The 24,480-nt window shown below is 53.4% G+C and overlaps 1 protein-coding gene across 4 annotated transcripts in view; it reads left to right on the top strand.

The window, feature by feature from the left end:
- The window catches only part of KCNT1 (potassium sodium-activated channel subfamily T member 1), a 72,974-nt gene that overhangs the window by 15,693 nt on the left and 32,801 nt on the right, over positions 1–24,480 (top strand). Inside the window, exons 1-2 of one of the 4 annotated variants that reach the window (XM_050907974.1) lie at positions 11,576–11,724; positions 23,045–23,086. The exons of the other annotated variants lie outside the window; for them this stretch is intronic. Coding sequence (XP_050763931.1) covers positions 11,576–11,724; positions 23,045–23,086 — 191 coding nt within the window. Of the gene's footprint in view, positions 1–11,575; positions 11,725–23,044; positions 23,087–24,480 lie in introns of those variants that run through there. 4 annotated transcript variants of the gene reach the window in all.

The following is a 24,480-nucleotide window of genomic DNA, read 5'->3' as shown; positions in this document are numbered from 1 at the left end:
AATGTTGTATAATAACCTGAATTAAAAAGCCTTTTCTGTGGCTTTAGTTCACCTTTTGCTCTTGACCGCGCGTGCTCGGCAGAAGGCAGCGCAGAGCTTGCACGCGTACAGCAGCGCTTGTCTCCTTTGGGGAGAATTTCAGGGTTTTTTTGTGCAGAAGAGGCCCCTGGGGCCTCTTACAGCAGGGACACGGTGTTTAACGCAGTCATCTGCACACTTTACTCATTTATTTCAGACTACACAAAGTGTGTAGATACCCAACATTGTAAAAGACCTTTGCCATTGTGTAAATGCTGTGTTAAGGCTTTTAGGAACGTGGTGCCTGTTCATGGTGGCGGTTTGGATGGCCCAAGCGTTACACAAGAAACCTTTCTTTTCCTTTTAATGTCTTGGTTCTGAGCCCTGCTTTTGGCTGAACGTGTAAACAGAGAGACCCTGTTTGTCAGATCCCCGACGGCATCTGAGCTTTGACTTGGGCATTGCACGTCAGCTGGCTGGCAGGGACTCCTATCTCATGGCAGAACTTTCAGCTACAGCACGCTATTGACTGGGAAACAAATTTTTCTCATTGAAGTTAAAATAAGAAACGTACTTGAAGATCAATGATCTGGTACAATCCCTTGTTCTAGTCCTTCCCACACACCGTGATGAGGCCGTCATAGACTCCATGGAGTTCATGCCTCATTTCTGCAGCACATTGTGAATTTCTCTTTATATGGACTTGCCATTTTCTCTGTCTTATGTAACGTATTACAAAATGAATGGTGACAGAAACGGGAAATGTATGGCAAATGGTACCTAGCATGATCCAGCGACCCTGGGGAGGGAAGAGAATTTTATTACCGTGAGACACAGTTGGCAGAGCTGATGGAGAGCCCCAAAGCCTAAGTTTCTCCTTTGAAGATTCATCTTTTTAAAAAAAAACAAAAAAAGCCAAGAAAAAAAAGTTTTAATAAGGTTTTTAGATGCTAAAATTCTCCACATTTTAAGCAGAAACTCTTAGAGCCATTTAATAAGTAAACACAGCTTTGCAGTTTAGCTGATCATTTCATTAGAATTTTAATACTTTAGTAACAAAGTTGCTGCAAAAATGGCATGCAAAAAAAGGCTCGGAGTCCTTTAAAACTGCAAAGTAGGAATCACTTTGGCATTTTGAAAGTCTCTGTGAAATTGCTTCCTGGCGAGCTCTGCTGGGGAGCTCAGAGAGACGTTTTGCAGCAGCGAGCGAGCTGCCTGTGCCTCCTGGCTCATTAAACGCCGTAGTGTGTCTCCATCCGGAGCGTCACCAGCTCCTGAAGGCACTTTGCTGCTGGGCTGGAAATAGCGAGCGCTCGGAGGGCTCGCGAGAGGCTGCGCGGGGAGGCACAAGGCGCTTTTCAGCTCTTGCTGCCTGTCGCATCCCCTGGGAAAAGCTGGGGTGAGTCCCGGGGGAGTGGGTTGTCCCCTGGAACAGAGTGTTTTTGGACAATGTGCCGCAGGAGCTGGGGGTGAGCGCGCTGCTGTTGGCCGTCCTGCCCTTAGCCGCTGGCTGAGGATGCTCAGAGCATCCCTCTCCTTTCTCCGGGTCTCGGCTCGGCCACCTGCAGAAGGAGGGCAGCAAGGGGAAGGTCCTGGCCTTGGAGGGAAGCTGCAGGGCTCAGGTCCTCGGAAAGGCTGGAGGGAAGTTAGAGAACTGCCACGGTAATTACGCCACGCGGCATGGGTTTATTGCTTCCTCCCGACCGACAGCTTGGGCGTGGGGACCTCTCTGTTGCTGCTCCTCCTGCAGGTATCGCGAGCGGTACCCAGGGGTGTTTGCAAGGTGTTTTCAGATTCACGGGGGAAAAGTACTGCACAAACACTTAGACTAATAAACATTTGTAGTGCAAAGATCGTTACAGCTGGGAGGCAATAAATTGCCGCTACTGGCAGTGGAGGGCAGGCACCCAGCCTGCTTGTCCCTGGGAAAGCGGCTCTGCCAGCCCCCAGCCCTGTGCCTGGGGGAGCCCGGGACCCCCCTGCTCCTCCTGGCTGGGTTTGGGTCCTGCCCCGCCGCCTTCTCTGAGCATCGCTGCCTGCCTTCCTGCTCACCGCATAGCGCTGCCTCCCCGCGCAGCGCCGGGGCTGACTCATGCTCTGGAAAGCGCTGCCCGTCCCTGCCAGCACAGGCTGCCAGCTCTGCCTGGGCGAGGACCCCGGCGCTGGTCTCATTAAATCTTGGGAAGCGGATAGTGACCCCGTTATGTACTCGTCTGGAAAAGTGGCTCGGCCGTGCCTGATTACTTTGCTCTGCCTGGAGACTTTTCATGCTTCCCTTGCAGATATATATTTAGATTTTACTCAAGGGCTTTTAATTTCCTCGCTGGCTTGAGCAGCTGTGACAGGTATACAGATACCTTCCCTTTTTCCTCTGGCCATTTTAACCTGTCATCCACTTTGTTAAGAACTGGGAAGAGTTTACGAGTCACTGTAAAGCTTCAGGGTCTCATTGCTCTGCTTGGAAGGATGTAAAATGCACCACAGAGATAGGAAACTTGTCGGAGGTATCGTGGCTTTGTGGGGATATTTGTTCAGCATCTGCTCGGGTCTGCTCTATTTCTTCTTCTCCCTGCTAAGCAGTCCCAAGTTAACATACTGGGTTTGCAGCTTTCATGTTCGTCGCTGATGAGCCACACTTAGAGAGGTAAAAATGGGTTTGCAAAGGCTGCGATGACAGTTCTGGGATTCAGCGCGCGAGGCTCTTGCGTCGCAGTTATATAATGGCTCTCGCCAGCTCTCCGGGTAGTTGGGGAGTTACTTGGCGAAGGAGACCTGCCGTCCCTCCTCTGGGCTGGCCAAGAGGGGACTTGTTTGCGAATCCCCTACATCCGTCCGCGGGGGCCAGGGCGTAGCCGTGGGGGAACCGGCCGAGCCCCCCGGCAGTCGGAGCAGCGGGGTGCTGGGGCTGGCGTGGGCACTGCTCAGTGCGCCGGGCGGGAGGGAAGCCGCAGGGCACGACTGCCTATTACTGGGCAGTTTCTGAAGTCCTGGGTCCTCTCTTCTAAACACTAACATTTTGAAACTGTTAACATTTGAAGTGTTAATCGGAGAACTCGGGGAAGAGGAGAGAAATCAAAGGCTCTTCTAGTATCAGACACACCGTCCCCCTCCAGGCTTGCAGCCTGCCTGCAAGCTCTGTCTGTATTTTCTTACTTCACATAATTTTTCCATCTCTCTCCATCAGTCCAGCTCTTCAAAGGCTTCCTTCTGTTTCCAGCTCTCTTGCTGCTGCTAAATGTGCTCTCCTCTGTGCTTTCTGAAATGTTCCTTCTTCCCTGAAAGTCCAGTGCTCAGGTCTATTAGCGAAGTCTCCCAAACTCTGCTGAGGAGATGCCGGGTGAGGCCGTGAGCTGCTGCCAGGCGCCGTTCAGTGGTACCGCCTGATTCAGCTGCCAACACTAAATAGGGGAAGCAAGGGAATAAAATGCAGGCAGTTAATTTCTGCCTGTGTCACGCAAACCTTTCAGGTGCTTTCGAGTGCCCGGTGTCTGGTGTGGCACCGGTTGGCCAAAGATTTCCGCAGCTGCGTGGTGGCGTTGGTGAATGTTGGTGTTGCCCTCCTCCAGGCTCTCTCCTGTTGGGTTTCTTCAGTTTGCCGTGGTGCCGAGCACCCTCCAGAAGCACAGTGGGGATGGAGCAGCCCCCCAAGCCCGCCGTGGTGGGAGACAGTCTCACAGGGCGCTGCAGCAGGGAGATCCTCGGAGGTGACACCCTTGCAAAGGTGGACGTGGCTGCGATGGGTGGCATTGACTGCAGAAAACGTGCTCCCGTGGAGACTCCTGAAGGGAGCCGGGTCTTCAGTACGGCTGTGGTTTTGGCAGTAACCGCTCAGCCCCGTTGCCCTCCCAGCCAGCCGCTGCGATGACAGAAATCCCTGCAGTTTGTGAACTTTTCCTGAAATGCTTTTAATGACAGTTTAATAATAACACTTAGCGCTTGGTACAGAGCTTCTCGCCCCTGGAACTGAAATGCTTTACCGCGAAGGGTAAGGACCATTATCGCCCATGTTCACAGGGGGGGAATAGCTGGATTTTATTTGTGAGAATAATTATAACAAGTGGAATTAATCAACTTTTCATATGAATGGTGTTGCTTTTTAAAGACAAACGTCGGGAAAGAGTCCTAGATACAAAGGAGAACTCACAGTGGTGTAGATCCATCTGATGACTTCTCGGGGGGCTCGTCAGTGCCTGTGGTGCAAAGGCATTAACCCTGCCAAGGCAGCGTGCAGAGGGAACAGAAAGCAGTGAAAGTAAATGCAAGACAGGGCACAGTATTGACTTACTGGTGCCCTAGATCTTGGTGAGCAGGCGCTGCAGAGAGCTGCTGTTGCCCTAACCCCAGTGTGTATTGCTCCCTCTGCACTTTGCCTCTCCAGCCGCTCAAAGCCCCGTTGCTTGGGAAGACTCTCCCAGCTCCTAAACGTCCTCTGGGGCTTGGTGCGCTCTGCGTACTGCATGGAGAAATTCCACTGAAATAATTACTCTTTCTAGTTTCTTAGCTGGAGGGCTCAAAGAGGCCATAACCTTTTACAAGCTCCTGCGAAGTCACTGAGGGTTAGGCTTTTTTTCCCTCCTTCTCTGTCCTGCTCTACATCCCCCTCTTGCATCTTGGCCCTCTTCAGACTGCAGGCTTGCGGGGGGGAAAGGGCTGGGTTCTTGTGCTGAGCCCAAGGAAACAGAGGCTTGTTTTGGCTGGGACCTCTTGGTGTGACGGTCATGCACGTGGTGAATAACAACGCCCCTGTGCACCGTGAACGCAGGTGGGAGAGTCATCGAGATGCTTTCTCCTGTCGCTGCCCTGCTGCTTACAGCCCATTACTGGTTCTGCTTGTGGAGATGCCAAGACATGGATTCACCTCAAAGAAAACTGAAGTCCTGGGAAATCATCCCGTTATCTTTGGCAATCTGCTGCTGAGGGCCTCTGCTCGCAGGCACCGCAGGAGCTGCGGTCCTTCAGATACAGAGCGCTACAGGAGCTTAAATGCAGACCACGTTTGCAAGTACTTTGAGTTGCAAAGTGCTGCTATGGACTTGCCTGGCCCGAACCTGGCGGGGAGCAGCGCTCAGGCAGCACCCGGCCCACGGCTGCTCGGGGGGATCCCCATCTCTGTTGTGGGGAGCAGCCTTGGGGAAGCCCCAGGTCACCTGGATGCACGTCTCTGTGAACAGCAGGTAGGAGTCACCATCCATCCCTGCTTTTCCCCCAGCCCCTTCGGGAAGGATTTGATCATTTGTGTCTTTTAAACCCTGATTTTCATTGCGCAACTCATCTCTGAGAAAGATCCGCTGGCTCTCCGCAGCAGCTGAGTGCTGAGGTCCTGCTCCCATGCCGGCGGCCATGTGCCAGAGAGGACCTTCCTCTCCAGGCTAATGGAAAGAAAATGGACAGAAGTTTTTAAATTGACTTTGCATCAATACAAACAGTATTTTCTAAGCACATTTATTAATAAATACAGACATCTTTGCTGTCCAGAGAGGATTCCCGAGTATCTCCTGTTTATTCTAATATCTCTGCAATCTGAAATAATCAATGCATTGGTATCGTATTTTTGACTATAAAAGGAACTGAAACTCTTTGGATTCAACCCTCTCATTAACTGCAACTCCACCTGCTGATCGGTAGTCAGAAATATGGGCAGAAGGACCCATCTTGTTAGGAAAAGAGTTACTTGGGCCACTCTTGTGCATGGTGTGCTGTTCAGGAGAGCAGACGAGGGGCTCCCGGGGGCCTCGGGGGTCTCTGAGTGTGTCCGTGCTCCCACCACATCCTTGTGCGGAGGAGCAGCGCTGGCAGCCCACGGGGGTGGAAGGGCCAAGTCCTATGCAAGGAAGGAAGATGGAGCATCAACGTTACTTTTTTTTGGCATTTTTTTTCTTTTTGGCAAGTTTGTTATTTTAACTGAAACAAATGTCAGAGGAAAAAATGTTCCAGTGAGGAAGCAGAAGCTCCATCTTCTGTGATTTTAACTTCCCATTGGAAAAGAGAACAATTAGTAAACAGGAAAAAAAAAATAAATCTTTACTTTTCCTCAAAAATACTGACATTTCCAGCCAACTCTGTTGAAGAGGGGTGCTTCTGCTGGTGCTTAAACAGTGCTGCTTTATGCGGCTCGGTGCCAGCCTGGTTGCAGAAGCCTCGCGGTGGGGCGTGGAGTTGTTTTTGCAGGGCTGCGTGCGCGGGCTGCGAGCCTTGGCAACCTCACAACGTTGGCAGCTTTTGCAAAGCTATTCTGCAAAACGCGCGGTGACAATGTAGGGCATTCCCCGGCGACGAAAGGGCAAAGCCGGCGCGTGTGCACTTCTTGAAACACACTTCAGCAGACGGCTGGGCCAGAGAGGTTTGTAACATTTGTCAAAGTATTAGCAGTGCTCTAAAGTTTATTAGGCCATTAATGTCATGCTATTACATCTGTTGGGGTCTTGAAATATAGCAAGTGTTTGTGGTGGTAATAAAATTGCGCGGGACCTTGCTTTTCCTTGGAGTTGTTAGATAAAGGGAGGTCAGGACTGCCCTGCCAAGGCAGCACAAACACAAACCAGCCTGACGAGGAGCAGGCGGAGGGGCCGTGCAGGGCGCTGCTCCTCGGGAGCCGGGCCATAGCCCGAAGGGAAAGGTGATTTTCCTAGAGCGGCTCGCCAGTGGGTCCGTAGAACTGGGGGGGTTCGCTAGAGAGATAATAATGAGCCTTAATGACTTGTCAGCTCGGGGTCCCTCGAATTATTGCTGTATTTGGAAGAACGCAGCCCCTCCTGCAGAGCAGCAGCTCTGCCGCGGCTGATAAAGTTTCTCGTGAGATGCTGACGCGGTCGTCGGCACAGACGTTTTCTAGCAAAATGTGCTCTCCTGCCCAAGTTATCTTTTGTGGTTTTGGAAGTATCTTTGCATAGTCAATGCCTTTCAGGGTGACTTTTCAAGATTTTTAAATATGTTAAACTGGCTTTTCTTACAGAAGGCTTTGCACACTAACGCTTTGGGGTTGTATCTCAACATAACAGGTTTGTTTGCCAGAAGAATACGAAAAAAACCCAACCCCTTCCTGGTTCATCAGCTGGTTATAATGGACTAGGTCATGCTTTATTAATAATAAGTTGAATAGGTGCGTAAAAGGAGTTTTGGCAGTTGGGACTGAAAGCTACCTGGATAAAAGGAGAATATTTAACAATGCGGTTGCTGTGGATTCAATTAAGACTAATGAAAAATCTGCTTCTTTCTAAATCTTATTTTCAGAAATATTATTACCACTGCAACTGCTGCTCAGCAGTTCCCAGCCATCTCTCCAGCCCCCAGCACAGCAGTGGTCTCTGCATAATGCAGACGTTGAAATGAGAAATCAGCACTTTGTAATGGGCTCTCAAACTAAAATTAAACATCGATTTCCTGCCTTACAGTCAGATGGTTGGCATTCAGTTAGCCGGGCAAATATTTCTGGACCAGAGGAATTCTTATTCGTACTTTGATGTTACCGAGGTTGTGTTTTGTTGATTTTCACTCCTGGATTCCCTTGGAGAACGCGCTGTACAAACAAGGTGTTTGATGTGTAGCTTACCCTCGTGTACCAGGGGTGGAAACACAGACAACGTGTCCCTGCAGAGCAGCCTCACCGAGCTGGGCTTCAGGTTACGTTTACAGTCATGGCTCTTTCTAGGAACATGCCGTTTCCCAGCAAGAACGAGCGTGCTGGATGTACCGAGGGATGCATTTTGCCCGTTGCCTTATTTGAGTGCAGGGTGAGCATATAGCAGCCATGAACGGGCATCACCAGCACAGGGGACCTGCAATTAGTCTCAAATGTCTTTTCCTAAGTAACAGCCCTTCACTCTCGGAGTTACAGGAAAGCGGCTTTATCCATTCACTGTGGTCCTTTGCCCTTTGACAGACAGCGACGTACTCCACCAGCAACTCCGCACTCAAGTGCTTTTATTTTTCCTTTTTTCTCATCAGTGCCCTGGCTTCCCGTCTCCCAGCCGAGAGGACCAGGGCGCTTTTCCTGCGTTGCTGGTGGCTCAGGGACCCAGACAGCTCCGGGTTGCCTTTGCTCCGAGTTCCTGCTTTACTCCTTCTCCTTCAACAGCTCTTACTGACACGATAGTGCTCGGTGCCTGTCTGGGAGATGGCTTGGGAGGAGAGACGCTGCCGGGGCTGTAGGTCTTTGGGTGAATTGTGGAACACATTGCGTTGCCTGAGGGAAGAATATTTTTCTGACGGAACTCCAGCAAAGGAACTGCTTCAGCAGCCCAACGTAGATCTGAGCAGTCTGAGTAGCTCGGTGGGATTATCCAGCCTCGGAGAGGTTCTCCTCAGCACCAGGCGACCTCTTTTCTCCCTTGGAAGGGAAATGGCTATTCAAACCGGCAGCCCTGTTTGCAGTTTCTCATGACCCTGCGTCGGATCGCTCCCCTCTCTCCTGGTTTTCGTGTCTTGGTTTGTGTTTAAGTGCTTAACAGAAAAGGTGTCTTTGTGTAGAGGCTCCCACAGATGGGAATGGAGTTTCTCAAGGGGTTCTTTGATGTGGTTTTTGTCACCTTCTGTACAGCAAAAGTATGACAGGAGAGTTTCCATTTTCTGTTAAAATTCCCCAGGTCTTTCCCTAGTACCTCTTCTGTTCAGTGCTGCTGCTTGATGGCATTATTGCTGAGGTTATAATTTAAGCATCAGCCACTTTTCACATCTAATCTCAATCCTGAAATTAATGTTCTTCTGGAATTAGGAATACAACGTAGAATTTGCAAATAGCTCCCTAAAAGAGAGACCAGATTGCCCCCGTCCCAGTGACTCCTGTTGTCTGGGAGGATTCATCAGGCCCCGAGCTGGGCACAGTCCAATCCAGAGGGCTAACAGCAGTGATTATATTTGGGGCTTGAGAAACAACACCCTGAAGTAAACAGAGGTGGAGCAATAAGTTGAAGATGAGGCTGAAGCAAACCATGAAGCAGAAAGGAATGACTCTGTTAGAAAATGAATGCATTGAGCTAATGAATCATTTTGAGGCAAAAGGAGAAATTAAATGTATGCTGAAAGCTGGCACATTAGTAAATGGGCTGTGGGTTTTTATCCATTTTACATTTCAAAATGCTGAAATAGAGTATGTCTTACGGTGAAATCCCATTAAGAAATAATACTCTGAGTAGGGAAACGAGGGTTTGGTTAACAGGAAACGGGGACTTGGTTTCTCTTCCCAGATCAGCCAGGGACTGCCTTTGTGTCATGGGGTAAGTCGTCATTAGGTGCCAGTCTCAGGGGGAAGACCAGCGAGCAGAGCTCATGCCTGGCGGTTCACTGGCCAGAGAGAGGAAGAAAAGGACCGGACTTTTCTTCCCAGAGTTTGGCGCAGGACAGCGGTGCCGGGTGCTCCGATAGCCTCGGCGGGGGTATGGAAGTGTGCAGCGTGGTTAGGGCACACAGCTGGTGCCAGAGGAAAATGTCAGCTTTTCATTCTGAAAGTGAAGTACTTTGGATCCCAGATTTCCCATTTCAGGGCAGCTTCTGCCCTTACCTCAAAGACAGCCCTCACAAAGCTCTGTCCTCAGGCTCGGGGAAGACCCTGCCAGGTATTAATATGTTGAGTCTTTGTTCATAATGTTCATTTTAAAGAAATCCTGTGGTGGAGTTTAATTATTTGCACTGGCTTTTCATGTCACGATGTCTCGCTGGTGATCAGTCAGTGAATTCAGTCTTTGTATTTAAAGTATGCGGTGGGCAGCATTGTCGTGCAACACTGGGGTGCAGTGGAGCGGCACTGGCACGCCACAGGGCAGCATCGGTGTGCCGTGGGGTAGCGTTGGCGTGCAGTGTTGGCGTGCTGTGGGGTGCTGTTGGTATGCAGTGGGGCAGTGTTGGCATGCCGTGGGGTGGTGTTGGCGTGCCGTGGGGCAGTGTTGGCATGCTGGCATGCCATGGGGTGATGTTGGCATGCCGTGGGGCGGTGTTGGCATGCCATGGGGTGGTGTTGACATGCTGTGGGGTGGTGTTGGCATGCTGTGGGGTGGCGTTGGCATGCCGTGGGGCAGTGTTGGCATGCCATGGGGTGGTGTTGACATGCTGTGGGGCGGCGTTGGCATGCCGTGGGGCGGCGTTGGCATGCCGTGGGGCGGCGTTGGCATGTAGTGGGGTGGTGTTGGCATGTAGTGGGGTGGTGTTGGCATGCCATGGGGTGGTCTTGGCATGTAGTGGGGCGGTGTTGGCATGCCATGGGGTGGTGTTGGCATGCCATGGGGCAGTGATGGCATGTAGTGGGGCGGTGTTGGCATGTAGTGGGGCGGTGTTGGCATGCCATGGGGCAGTGTTGGCATGCCGTGGGGCTGTGTTGGCATGCCATGGGGCGGTGTTGGCATGCCGTGGGGCAGTGATGGCATGCTGTGGGGCGGTGTTGGCATGCCGTGGGGCGGTGTTGGCATGCCGTGGGGCAGTGATGGCATGCTGTGGGGCGGTGTTGGCATGCTGGCATGCCGTGGGGTGGTGTTGGCATGCCATGGGGTGGTGTTGGCATGCCGTGGGGCGGTGCCGTGGGGCGGTGCCGTGGGGCGGTGCCGGGCCGCCGCTGTCCGTGGTGCTGAGCCCCGTGGCGCGGGGGAGGGGCCGCGGCCCGGCGCGCTGCGGCAGCCTCGTGGGCCGCTTGAAGATGCTCTGTGTTGCAGGCTGCCATCAAGCACGAGCTGGAGCAGCTAAGGACTGGTGGCATCCCCAAAAGAGGGCGGGACGCACGACCCCCCCCTTTCCAGTCCCACCTGCGCACTGGGAGACTCCCGGGTTTAGCTCCTGCTCAGGACCCCCCTGGGCAGAGTGAATTCCCTTTTCTGTTTGACATTTTGAGAAATCGATGCCAAGCATGTTCAGGGAGCAGCAGCTTTTGTTCTCACCTGAAGAGGGAAAGCTGGGTTGTTCCGGGACAGGTAGCGTGCACCTCTCCGGGCGCTGTTTCTGCCTGGCCAGATGAGCAGTGATTGAGCCCCCGCGGCCGCTGGCAGCTCAGAGGGAAGCAGCAGCGAGTTCCTCTCTGCTCAGTTCACAGCGGGTGCGTTTAGGAGGGGACCTTGCTCTGCTGCTTTGTGTCTGCGAGCCAAGCACGCTGAGTCTATTCCCTGGCATGCAGTCCACACACTGCTCTGTACACAGAGGAATAAGATAAAATAGCTTCCTCCCCCTCACGTTGCTACTGAAAAACAGGAATGGGGAAAAAATAATCCCTCAGCCCCTGCCCTGCTTGGGGTGATAAGAGCGATGCAATCATTTTTTTAAAGCAGGCAGCCAAGGCAATTACGTTATTTACTAAACAAAGCCATCTCAGAGATTTCTGCATTGTGGATGTTTTCTCGATCGTTTTGCACCAAATTTGTTGCAGCAGCAAGGCCAGAGAGTTTGCCTTGACTCCCCTCACTACCAAAATAAATGTACAGGGCAGGATTGTTCCACTGAGCCGCCGTGAGTGGGGAGAGAGAAGAAGGAAGGAGATGGTACGTGCCGACAGCTCTAAACTGAATGCGGTGAGGATTGCTATGTATGAGAGAGTTCAGGGGGGAAAGAGGAGGAAGTCGGAGAGGCAGCCAAAGCTCGCAGGATGGCGAGAGCCAAGCTGAAGAATTCCCCTTCAGAGAGCAATTCCCGTGTAAAAACTGTCCCGCCAGCGATGACAGAAGATGTCCATGGGGTGAGCCCCTTGTTACCAGCTCGGAGGATGGGATCCTTGGGGAGTGATGTCGGACAAAGGTATTGCAGGACTGCAGTGATGCGTGGGGCTTTGTGGGTGGGGGAGGCAGCACCTTTTATCTTTTAAATGAGAGAGAAAGGATTAGTGCCACCACGGGCTGGAGGGGCGGTGGGTCAAATCCTTCTGGTAGCTATGTTAAAGAGCCACACCAGCTCCAAAGTTGTATTATGAAATAGGTAGCTGGAGCAGAAGAAAGCCAGTTCCTTTAAATTTTTTATAAGTGCTTCTTGTTCTTTTACATGCCAAAAGCATGTCTGAATGGCAGCCCTGAGACTGTGGGGCTGCCACACAACACTCTTAACTTGCATTGCACCTTATCTGTGCAGTATAAGACTGAAGCTTATTTACACTGCTAACACTACAGTATGCACTGTACATAAGCACCATCTTTGCATGGAAGAAGAGATGCTCAGTCCCCCATCTGAGGAATAATTTATTCACAACTGGGGGGAAAAAAAAAAAAGCTACCATACAAAATGCTGCAGCCTCTTTCTGCAAGCACACAGCTGATGTGTACAGAAAGAAATGAGCTGTTTTTCAGGAGGATAAAAATGCTTTACATTGCACTTCAATTACAGTGTTTCAGAAGAAGCCAGGTCCCTAGTTATGATGAGGATGCATATGTCAGTAATTCAGTTCTTGTTCAGTTCATTCCATTTTCTGTTTCATTTTTTCTCCCATCTATTCAGCCTTTCAGCCCATCCATGCTGTCTTCCTTCTCGGCAAAAATTGCCTCACCTGTGATTGTGTACTGTATATCTTCTAGGATGTAATTTGGTGTTGTTTCTAGCTCCGGTTTCCAGTGCATATTAGCACTGTAGGAAAGCTTCTGCTCACGGTGAATTTTACTTGTTTGGCTTTAGACTGGAAGGGATTAACCGCCTCGGCTTCAGTGTCTTGGTGTATCCCACCGGTGGGCTGGGGGGAAGATGGCAACAAGCCAGGATCAGCAGATGTGGTCCCCACCAGGGAAGCCGAGGAGGGAGGTGTGCGTTGCGGGAGCAAGGCAGGGGCATCGGCGTGGTCATTCCCCCGGTGCCGAGCTGTGCCAGGCACGTGCGTTAGCCTCCAGGTCTGGGAGGCAGAGTCCTGGCATACTTGCGGAACTGAGAGTGCATGTCTCGGTCTGATGTGTGGTGTGTCAACTCTCCAGATGGCACCGATGCCGGTTCTCTGGTGAGCAGACACTTGGATCTTGTGGGTCGTTGCCTTCTGACTTCGTGAGGCAAGGGCTTACACATGTGGAAAGCTGCAAACGGGCATCGTGTGGGTGCATTGGAACTAGATCCCTGAAGCTTGTGTGGTCTCAGCATGTTTTGGCAAGCAATCTGTATCTGCTCCCAGTGTCGATCGGACTGTTTTCGCTCTGTTTTCGTGTCTTGCTTTCATTGCTTCAAAGAGACATCAAAGATTGACCTGTTCTGGGGGTACCTACACCTTTGAAGGCATGTCCTGAACACTGTTGTTGGCGAAGCCGTTGCAGCGAGCTTGCTTTCTTCCCTGTGCCCTTTGAGGTGCTGTTGGTGTGCCCCTCATAACAGTGCCAGGATGTTCACATCCAGATGCACTGGGGCTAGAAAAAGACTCCTACTTGCAACTGGGGGACTCTTACAAACTCATCCCAAGCACTGCTAATCGGCTGTGATTAAACACCCAAGAGGGGCTTCTCCTCTCCTGCACTCCGGGGCTTGGTGGGTTCCTGTCCCTGGACAGGAACCAGGCAGCCAAACCTTCATCTGCAGGGCTGATCCTCCTTGTCCCTTGGGGGAGCGTGGCACAAAGGAGGGATGCTGCAAGACATCATTGGATCTGGGGGGGGCAGCAATTCCAAAAATCATGTAGCTACAGTGTTTTAGTGGACCCTTGCCAGAAGGCCAAGTGTGCCGAGCACACCAGGGTGCCTCAGGGCTTTATAAAAGAACCCAATTCCCTGGGTTTCACTGGCATGTCAAGTGTTTTGCTGCAGTCTTGTTGTAAGGAAGTGATGGTGCCTTGGGCACTGCTGCTGAGAGGTAGAGAAGTTGATGGCAACACTTTTATGCTGCTCTGGCAGCAGGCAGAGCCCTGCAAGCTGCCGCTTGCAGTGTCTGATTTCCCAACTGCCGGGCTTTCCTTCTTCTCTGTGCGCTGCTTCTCGACAATTGAGTTGGCAATTAAGACTGAGATTTGTGCACTTCTCTTTCACTGCGTGTGCAAGCAACAAAGGCGGGAAGATTGCTTTGGAAATGATGAATAGCGTGTTTGAGATGCTTCGTCTCCTCCAAAGCCAGACGCAAGCAGTGTTATCAAGTTAGCAGCGACAATTGTCACTGGGAGTTGGGAGTGAAATTACCAGGTGATGGTGGAAGAAGATGCTGTGTTACAGAATGTTCTCAGGGATGCAAATGAATTCTCTAGACGACTGAAGCCAGTGAAGTTTATTCTCACCTACTTTATTTACCTCCTTACTCTGTCTCTTAGTCATTGCAGCATCTCAAAGCTTTTAGGGGTTCTCAGTCAAAACAGGAGGAAAGGATTTGAATTTGTCTGAAGAGAAACCACTCCGCAGCCAGGTATTATTCCACACCTGGAGGCAGAAAGGGGAGTTCAGGGCTGACCCTGGGCATCCAGGCTGGGGACGCTTTCCTGTGGGTGGAGAGCTGCGGGTGGGATGGGACCGGCCCAGGCTGCTCATGTGGAAGTAGCTCCCGATGAAGATGCTTGGAGCTAATTCTGTACATCAGGGGCTGCTCTGAGAAGGGGATGCAACCAGGGCAGCCTCCCGGCCGCTCCGGGGAGGGCAGGCTCTGCTGCCAGACCTGCCGCCTGGGCACTGAAACTCTCCTGGCACGCAGCGATCGTGTGGCTGGAGCAAGCCGTGAAAGGTTGAGTCTTTCCCTTACGAGCTGGGCTTTTCCTGAGGCAGGTTGGTCTCGTATGGCTTGTGTTGGGGGGGAATTTGAAAGAGAAAGGTGTGATAGGGAACAAAGTCACGGAAAAGCCAAGTGCTGCGCTGTGCTCTCTATCGAGCGGCTCTGTGTTTGGGAGGAAGCTGCAGGCAGGCATGAGGACGTGTAAATATCTGTGTTTGGATCCCATTTCATGGGCTGGTGATCTCTCTGTAATACTGGAGATGTGGTTTAAAAACACAAACAAACATTTTTACAAGATAATCGTGTCCTGTTTATGCAGCTCTGCTGGAAGTAGGGGAAACTCTGACCACTGCCCATCCTGGGGCAAACTGATACTCTGAAGGGTTTGCAAACATGCCCTTAAGGTGTCTGGTTTTGAAGCTCTGCCCTAAGCCCTGGGAGGGCCAGAGGCTGGCAGTGCTGCCTATCCCCTCCCTGCCCCACGTTTCCACCCTCGCCTCTTTAAGTCGCCTTCGCCGAGCTGCCGATAGCCGAAATCTGAACTGCTGAGGTTTGGGGAAGAAAATTAGCATTGCAGAAGAGTTGAGGTTGGAGGGGACCTCTGGAGGGCTCTGGTCCAACCCCTTCTCAAAGCTGGACTAACTTTAAAGTTGGTTCAGCTGGCTCAGGACCAGTCCTGCTGAGTTTTGAGCATCTCCCAGGCTGGAGATTTCTCAGCTTCTCTGGGTGCCTGGTTCAGGGCTTGATCACTCTCAGGATGAGTAATTTTTCCCTTGCCGTATCTTGTACCTGTTCTCTCTTGTCCTTTTACTGCGTGCATCCGAGAGGAGGCTGACTGCACCTCACCCGTCAGGTAGCCGAGGGCAGCAATTAGATCCTTCCCTCCCTTTCTCTCCTTCAGGCCGCACAGTCCCACCTCCCGCAGCCTTGCCTCGTCTCTTGGTTCGAGGTATTTTTGGCAGGAATAAATGAGACTTTGCTTCAGCCACGTTACAGTCAACAAGGTGGCTGGAGTCTACTCAGTGAGAAATAGCAGCACTCTGCTAGGGCGAGTTTAATGCAACGTTGCTTGGAGGTAAAGCCCTTCGGGGAGCGAGGAAGTCACCCAAATGTGTCTGAAAATGTAATTTCTGACCAATCGATGTTTTTTCCCCCAAGGGGCAGCCAGGCGTTAACAAACAGGTCTCGCTAAATGTGTTTTCATCGTCTGGCACTCGCACACACAAGCAGACCAGTGGAAAGGTCCAGTCTGGCCATTGAAACCATTACAACTGCTCTGTCCTTGCAGCAGGTTTCCTGGTGATGGTCTTCATAGCAGGTCGCAGCAGCAAGTGCCTGGGTGCAATTCCCCCTGCTGTGGAACCGTTGCTGTGCCGTGTTGCTGAATCCCCTCCCGCGGGGACAATAAGTCAACAGCTAATTTTTTTTTTTTAACATTTCTTTAACAAAAGCTTTTTCCAACAAAGAGCTTTTGGAGATGTAACTCTGTCTTCAGTGAATAACATATGCCGGTTTGCCAGTTTAGCTTTCAGTGGGGTGTTTTTGTGCGGGAGAGATGCTGTGGCAGGGACGTCCCCTGAGCGGGGTTTGCTCACCCCTGCCCCTGCCAACACGCACGGTCCAGCCTTGATTCTTCTGCCGCTACTCTCTTGGCTGCCCGCTGAAGGTTTATATCAGAAATCTGAGAAATGCTGAGGCCGGGGGTATCGGGATGGTTTGGTTATGGGAGGATTTCTGTGTCTGTGCCAGACCTAGCTCCTGCACTTCTCCTCTCTGAGCCGGGACCGTCTGCGCCACTTTGCGAAGGCAGCACTGCCGCGTGTCCCCGGGGCGGGCAGGAACCGGCATCGCTGCAGGCAGGGTCCCGGCGGGAGCCTTCACGGAGAAGACCTGAAGGAGAGCCGGGGGAGGTCCAGAGGGTTTTGCTTTGGCCTTGATCCACTTTCCCTCTGGCTGGGCTGGGCAGCCCCTCGCCGGAGATGTATTTCTGGCAGCGGGTATCTCTGTATGGAGAGCGCTGAGTCCACGGCAGGGTTCGCTGTGCCGCGCGGCTGTTTGCTGGCAGGGTGTCCTTGATGCTCTGTGATGGTTGCCCAGACTGGAGCATGGCATCTCCAAGCCTTCCCCCTGGCAGGAACCAAACCGCAGGCTGGTCTCGGAGCTGGGGTCCAACCACCCAGCCTGCCTGCGGGTCCGTGCCCAACATCCCCGTGGGAAGGTGCCCGCTGAGCATTGCCTCTCCTCGCAGCCTTGGGTGTAGTTTCCTCGGGTCGTTCTTCCAGGCAGCATCGTAGAGCTCTGTGGGGGTGGCACTGCTCGCACGCCATTTAACCCGGGCATTTCTTTCCCGTGTAGCAGCGGGCATTGCCGTGTGATGCTGAGCGTGTTTTCAGCGTGGGACCACTGCAGTAAACAGGCAGGGTGCTCAATTGCTGCGCTCCGTTATAAGGGCAACATGCAAATGCACTGCTTGATCCTGATGAGCAGGAAACGATCCCAGATCCCGGCTGCCAGCACAGCGAGCTGACAGCTGCCATCCTTCGCACTAAACAGAGCCATTCGTAAACACAGCCAGCGATTTCATCCCGGGCTGTGGCGTGGGGGCTTGAGCCCGGCTGTTTCTTGTGCTCGTCCCAGAGCTGTGCTGGAACAGCCCCCGAGCTCTGCTCATCCTCCCCGTTTTGTACCCACTCCTCTGCGTGGGGACAAGACCCACATCACCGTGACCCAGCCAGGGCTCAGCTCTGAGCTCCCTCCTGTGGGTTCTGGATGTGTTTCAGGTGGCTGGTCCTGTGTTTGTGGTCCCCGTCCCTCAAATCCCTGTCCCCGTCCCCAGGCAGACTCCAGCAGAAAACATTTGCATCCTCCTGGGCACGGGACGATGCTAACCCCTGAGCTGGCAGCACTGCAGCCGGGCGCCTAAGGGGAACAGGCTGAGTTTTGGAAGCGCTGAGCCCTCCTCCCACGGCTGCTGGTAAGACGCCAGCGCCGCTGAAAATCTCGGTGCCCTATATAGGCACTGCCATGCAGACAAGGCGCCTAACCTGAGGATGCCTACACTCGAAACACGCACTGGGGCTTTTGCTCTGTTTATTTTAAGTCCCTCATTCCCAATCAGGTCCCATCAGGGCATGGGGATTAGCACGTTCCTCCTCCTCCTCCTCCTCCAGCGGAGGCTTTCCTGCTTGCGGTGAGAGCGGGATGCCAGGCATGGCCATCCCTCTGAGCGGGCCCCAGCTGCCAGCGCTGCCAGCCCAGCCGCCGGGCTCACGCAGGGCTGCGGCACAGCGGGGTCTCGCAGCCCACCTCCGAGCTCGTGCACAGTCCTTCCTCCGCAAGGCTCAGCCGCTTGACGGGACCGCAGAGACTCGTTTAGCTCATTAGGAAAGGCAGGGAGGTGCTCATTAGAGCAGCCTCAGCATCTGTAGGGCCTTTTTGCGCAGCGGGCAGAGCCCAGTGCCCAGGCTTGGCAGCGCCTGCCCCTCTGAGAGAGCCAAAACTTTCTGGAAGGTAGTTGCAGGCAGTGCCAGGAGCTGCCGGGCACTGGGCTGGGAACGGCTCGTCGGGCTGCGGCGGGCAACGCTGCGTTTTTGGCGCTGCACCTTGTTTGTTTCTAAACTTTATGTATTTTAGTTGCGACGTAGGTTTTGCAGAGGAACGCCAAGGAAATCACTACCTCTGTGATTAAAGACGACCCCCTTGAGGTGCCGCTTGGTGGGGAAGAAGCAGCGGAGCTCACGCTGCCGGCGTGCTGCCTGCCTGCCCGCCTGCCTGCATGACATGCTTTGCTGCCGGTGGCGGGAGGGTTTGTTCGTGTGGCACTTCTCCAGCCATCAGGCAGCCGTCAGCATGTGCCTGGAGCGGTCGGTGGCTTTTCCTGCTGCCCGCCAGCACAGCTTGCTGAGCTTCCTCCAGACCTGGGGTGCTGAGGGCTGGAGTCCCTTCCCTGGGGTCATCCCTGCTCCATCCCACAGCCGGAGAGGTGAGCTGCCGTTCCCCGGCGCTGAGCACGCCCTCCCCTCTCGCACGTATTTGCGAGCAGGACGCGTGCATCTTCCTCTCCCTTTCCCCTTCCTCTTGCTCGTTCCTTCTCCCCCTCTTTACTTTCTTTTTTCGTCTCCTCCCATCTGTCCTTCTCACATCAGGCTATTTTGGGGGGATGAGTTTCTCACTGTCAATATGGTAGGAACCGTGGTGCATCTCATGTCTTAGAGGATGAACACCGCTTCGGGAAGCCTTCCCAAGCAGTTACCTTGCTTGGTGCATCTTAATCCCCCTGCCTTGCCCCTGTCTTGGAGGTGTTTCGAGACTGGGGCGGGGGGGATGGCTCAAGGGCACTAAATCTGACGGCTCGCTCCTCCGGCTTTGAGACGCAGTCTCAAAGCCGGAGGAGCGAGCCGTCAGATTTAGTGCCCTTGAGCCCCCCCGCCCCGGTCTCGAAATGCCTCTGAGCCTTGCAAGTGGTTATTAAGCAGCTTGAAGCCAAGTGTGGTGTTGGCAGGTCATTACTTGTGTCTTTGTAACTTCCAGGGGCTTTAAGTCAAGGCATGATTTTTATTTTTTGTTGTTGTTGTTGTTGTTGCTTGGAAAGGATGGCTGTAAATTGAATAGGAACTGCACAACCAGAAGTGAATTTTTAATACACTTCATTTACCAAAATACCTCCCAGAAAAATCAGGAGACAGCGGCGAAGGCGCGGAGCTGGCAGGGAGTTTGCTGGGAGGGAGCAGATCTCTGTGCAAGCTCAGCTGAGCTGCCGCCGTGCTTTGCTGCTCTCCCCTCCATCTGAACATCTTCGAGCACTTGAAATACAGGGACAGTGTTTAGCCTCAAATTATCTGCGTGAGGCAGATGAGCTAAATGCCACCCAGATCCCGCAGCACCCTGGCAGAGCTGGGAGGAGAGCTGGGGCTCGGGGCCGGCTGCCTTCCCCTCCCTGGAGCAAAGGGGACCGGATCTGCAGGCCAAATTTTTGGGGGAGCGGGGCCCGGGGGTTGCTGCCCGCATCCCTGCCCAGCTCGAAGGAGGAGAGCTGCCTTTGCTGGGGTGTGCTGGAGCCGGAGCCGAGGAGGCAGGACGGGGTGAAAAGGTGGCTGCTCAGCCGAGGAGCTGCTGTGCAGCGTGGGTGGGCAGGTGATTGCTCTCTTTTGTACATAAGCAAGGTTTATTAGCGGCTTTTGTTCTAATAATAAATATGCCATTGTCTCTTCACCTTCGAATAAAACCTTTCCATTTTGTAAGGGGCTGCAGCTTGAAACGCGATGACAGACCTGTCTCTGTAGCAGCGAAGTTTCTTCCCCCTCTGCTCCTCTCCTTTTTTCTCTCATCCTTCCCTGCTCTGCCCCTCTCTCCAGGAGATGCTGCTTGCACCAGCCGGGAGCTCGGCATCGTGGTTTAATGGTTTGCAGGGCCAAGACGAGGGGCCTCGGGTTTCCCTGTCCGGGTACGGCACTTCTCTCCCAGACCCTGGACTCTGGAGGGGAGCAAAGGTTGGGCTCAGCCCCGGTGTCGCAGTTACATTCCGTGGTAGGAATCAGATGAGTTGTGGTTTGTCTGCACAGGGATGCTCAGGGAGGCAGATCTAGATGACATAAAAAAGTGAATTTAAAGTAGATTATCTAAAACACATTAAAAGCCGGTGTAACCTTTCTGACTCAGTTAAATGGCTTTAATTCTGTATATTGTAAATCTGCTCTTTCCTTTCGAGTGCGACTGCGCACGAAAGGGTTCATGCCGTTCTGCTGATCCCCTCGAGCAGTTACCCTGCATTACTTGTCAGATAAGTGACCCTGCAGACAAGCCCACGAAGGCTGGGGTGGAGTTTGTGAGGAGCAGCGAAGGGAGGATGCTTGTGCAGCCCCTCTGGTGCAGGGGTAGCAGCGCCGCTCGGGCCGGGCTTGCACCTTTAAAAAGTTTTTGGGATCTGGAAAACAACTGTTTTTCAGATGAGAATTGGAGTAATTTTTGGTTTTCTTAAAATTTTTTCCGTATTTTCTCAGCAATTAGACTGTTTATGAGAATTTGGGTGCCTGGTGGGAAGAAGGAGAGGTTTCAGCGTGACATCTCAGGGCCGCTTCTTCCCCCTGTGATCGGCATAAAGCGGTTCATTCATTTGACAGCCGAGAGCACCTTTTTGTTACTCTTTTATCGCATGTGCTTTAACCGTGGCACAGACTGGCCAAAGCCACTGTTGGGGAGGTTTATGGTCTGTCCGTCACTTTGGAGTCCCTTTTATTCATGGTGCCTTTTTGTGAGTGAGATGTTTATTCGCCTCATGAGCCCGTGGCTTGCCTGCCTGGGGAGGGTGTCCTGGGAATCGCACCGGCTCATCCCGGTGCTCTGGGACCCACGGTGACACCAGACCTTCGGGGTCTGCAAGACCCCATCAAGCTGTGCGATTAAATGTACCATTGCTGTTTGGTTTTCAGAGGCGTTCTTCTGCCTTGGGGACCTGGAGCTGAAATAAACCCCTGTTCGTACAGTCTTCCCGGTTGCCAGCTGGCAGTATATTAGGAGAAAACCGAATCATTTGCTGTTTCTTTTCCACAAACGTCTCTGCGAGGCATAAAAGGCTACTGTGCAAAACCAAACGCGAGTGGAGGGGCTTGAACAGCCCCTGCTGCTAATGTGGGATAATCCAATTTGGCAGGAGGGAGGCTGAGCTGGCGAGGCTCCTTCCCGGAGCTGCGCTTGTCTCTGGTTTGCAGCTGGAGAAAGTCTGGGTTGTTTGTCAGTAATAAATGCCAGGGCTGCTCGGGGGGACGGTGCAGCTGAGAGACCCACGCCGGGGCTTATTGTCACTGGGAGAGATGGCACGAGAGACCGCTCGGGCGTGAACTAACTTACTGCTCCGTGATCATCGCGCCCGCAAGTTAAAAATTAGCAGGGCCCGGGGGAGGATGGCAGGTCAACACCTTTCTTTTCGCAAGCGGATTATTTGTGGACGAGGCTGGGTGTGCGGCCCCAGGGGCACAAACCCGGGCTGGGGGTGCTGGCCTGCCTGCGGGAACCCCCCTGGGGCTCCTCGGAAGCCGGGAGCGGTGGCAGAGGCTCGGCCAGGGCTGAGCCTGCAGAGCAGAGGTGGGAGTCCCCAGCTCTCCCCGCGAGCAGCCCCAGCACCTCCTGCCCTGCGGCCGCCCGAGCAGCTCCCCGTGGAGGGCTGGTGGCCGGGCTCGTCGCGCAGCCGTCGCCTGCTCGTGGGAAGCGGGGCTGCGTGGGAGCCTCTCGTCTAGACGGAGCACCTCCTCAGCCCCCGCGCCGGCTCCCCCGGCTCCCTCCCTTCCAATCTCTCCCAAATTGAGCATCTCCCGCGGGTCTCCTGGCTCTGACGTGGGGGGACGTCGCTGTCGGTGTCACCCGGGACGGTGGCTCCGGTCGGCACAGCCTGTGCACTCTGCAGGCGTTTTGGCTCTGGGGCGATGGGCTCCTCCCTGCAGCCTTCGCACAGATAATAAAAGAAGAGTAGCAGCAAACTAAATCATGTCGCAGGGAGTTCGACTCGCCTTGTAATTGAAATGTGAATTTATTGCTTTTATTTAGTTTGAACTGTGCTGGCGTGCTGTGGACTCATAAAGCACAAAGCAAAATAAAAGAAAAACCTTTATGAACTGCAACTGCCCCCTTTGCTTTGGTTATATTTCTTGGTTGCCCTGACTCACGTTAAATAAGGACAGGAAAGAGGGCACTGCTGGACACTGGGAGGCAGGGAAGGGCTCCAGCTCAGGTGACAGGGACCCGTGGCCATCCGCGGGGATGGATGTATCTTGAAGGGAGTGTTGTTTTTCCAAAGGGAATTTTTTTCTTCGCAGCTGCAATTGCTTTGTTTCATAGCACTGTGCTGCTGTCTGTCTGTCTGTCTGTCTGTGGGATGTACAGTACACGAGCACAGTCTCTTCACCTCCCACTCACTCTCGTACATCTCTGTGTTCTTCTTTCTCCCCCTGCTGTGACCCGTGGTGTTATCCTCATCGTTCCTTTCTGTTCTTTTATTTTATTTTGTCTTCCCTTCTCTGGTCATCACCTGTGTCTGTAAAATCAGCTCGGTGAAGGTATGCGTAGGAGAAGCACAACGTTAGGTTCCTAAAAACACCCCAACCAGCATCTTTCAAAGTCTAATTTCTCCACAGAAAGTGTGACACTGATTTGAGAGAGAGCAGCAATGCAGCTTGCGAGACTCATTAGAAAAACCCAAAAAAAGCATAAAAAATGTTTTTATCTGTGGAGCTGAGTCCTTAAAGGGGCCGTACGCTGGCAAAGCCACCAGAGCATCACTGGGTCCCCAGCATCCCCACCCTGGGACCTCAGCGGGGACCCATCCCAGGCACGGTGCGACCCCCGGCCGAGCACTTGGGCGGTCGCTTGTCCCTCCGGCATTGGTGTTCACCGTGGCACGGCTCCGGCTGTCGCACCGGTTTCTGCCCGGCAGCTCTACGTTTCCCTCACCTCCTGTGATGCTCTCGCTCTGTAGGCCTCACGCCGAGGACTTCAGCGTGGATTCCTCTTTCTCGCAGTAAGTGCACCGCATGCATTTCCCTGCACCGGCGCTGCGGGGAGGGGGCGAGGGCTGCTGTGGCACCGCCGGCCCCGGGGACCATCACTCTTCCACGGGGGAACAGACAACCGCGTTCTCCGGAGAGCAAAACCCCCTTGCAATCTGGGGTGTTTGTGCAGTGCATGTGTGCATGGTGTCTCATGAGCCAAGTATTTTGGGCAGTACCTCCTGCCACAAACAGTGGTTAGCCTTGACTTTAAATGAGTGATAGATTATTCTGCTTTTAAGGGAGCTGATAAGCACGAGGTTGGTCCTTTGCTGCTCTTGGCACCAGGGAGCTGTGTACGGGACCAGCACACCCTCCTGAAAGAGCAATGGTTCCCACCATGGGGAGGACTAGCTGCGCTCAGAGACAGACAAGTTTCTTGGGGAAGAAGTGATATCCTTGGCAGCAAATTGGTTATTACCCATTAGCGATGAGCTCCATGCGCAGACTCTAATTAAACAATCCAGATTCATCAGCAGAAGCAATTATAGGAGCAGACTCATGAGTGTCAATCTCCAATGTTGCAAAACAAATAAGCCAAACAAAACACAGCGTGTTATTCCATTGCTTCTTCTCTTTCTGGTTTTTAATCTTTTTTATTATCATTATTTTATTAAGAGCAAGCCATGCCGCTGCCTGGCCGCGAGCAGCGTGGGGCCAGGGCTGGGGCTGCTCCGGGCATCCGCGGGGCTGCCGAGACCTTGGATGGGAGACGCAGCGGGAAGATGACTTGGGGGATGAGTGTGTCCTTGCCCAGGGCCCATCGCTGGAGATGTGTGTCCTCGGACAGTGCCGAGCGAGAGCCCCCTGCCCCCGCGGGGAGCAGCCTGGATCAGGCCCCCGCATAGCACATCGTTGCTGGAGAGGGCTCCCCATCTTCCCTGGCTCAGCACCTAGCTTCGGGAGCAGGCTGCGGGCCAGGGCCCGCTCCCCGACGTGCTGCAGGCGTGTCGGTAGGGTTGCACGTGGGCATGGCACGGAGCCCCTTGGTGCTCCCCCGGCTCCTCTCGGCCGTGCTTGCCTTGTGCCACCTCCCCGCGGTGCGCACATGTGCCGATATCCAGAGCAGCGCTGTCCCCCGGGAATGGCCCCGAGCCGGGGCTCCCAGCCTGGGGAGGCACCGGAGAAGCCCTGGGATGAAGCAGCATGTCCTGCTTCACCCCGGAGCCGAACTCACGTTCTTGGGAGCGCAGGGTGCTGCCGGGTCGGTGCTGCGCTGCCGGCCCCGCCGTGCATCACCGCCCCTTGCTCTTTGGTGCTGAGGGCACTTGCATGGAGAGATCTTCAACTCCAGCTCCTGAGTGCATCCCTGCTGCTGCCAGTGCTTTGTTTGGTGCCTGAAAATGAGCTCTGCAACTGCTAAATA

Source organism: Gymnogyps californianus, chromosome 18 (genome assembly GCF_018139145.2).
Source record: "Gymnogyps californianus isolate 813 chromosome 18, ASM1813914v2, whole genome shotgun sequence".
Lineage (NCBI taxonomy): Eukaryota > Metazoa > Chordata > Aves > Accipitriformes > Cathartidae > Gymnogyps > Gymnogyps californianus.
This window is presented reverse-complemented; position numbering and strand designations above follow the sequence as displayed.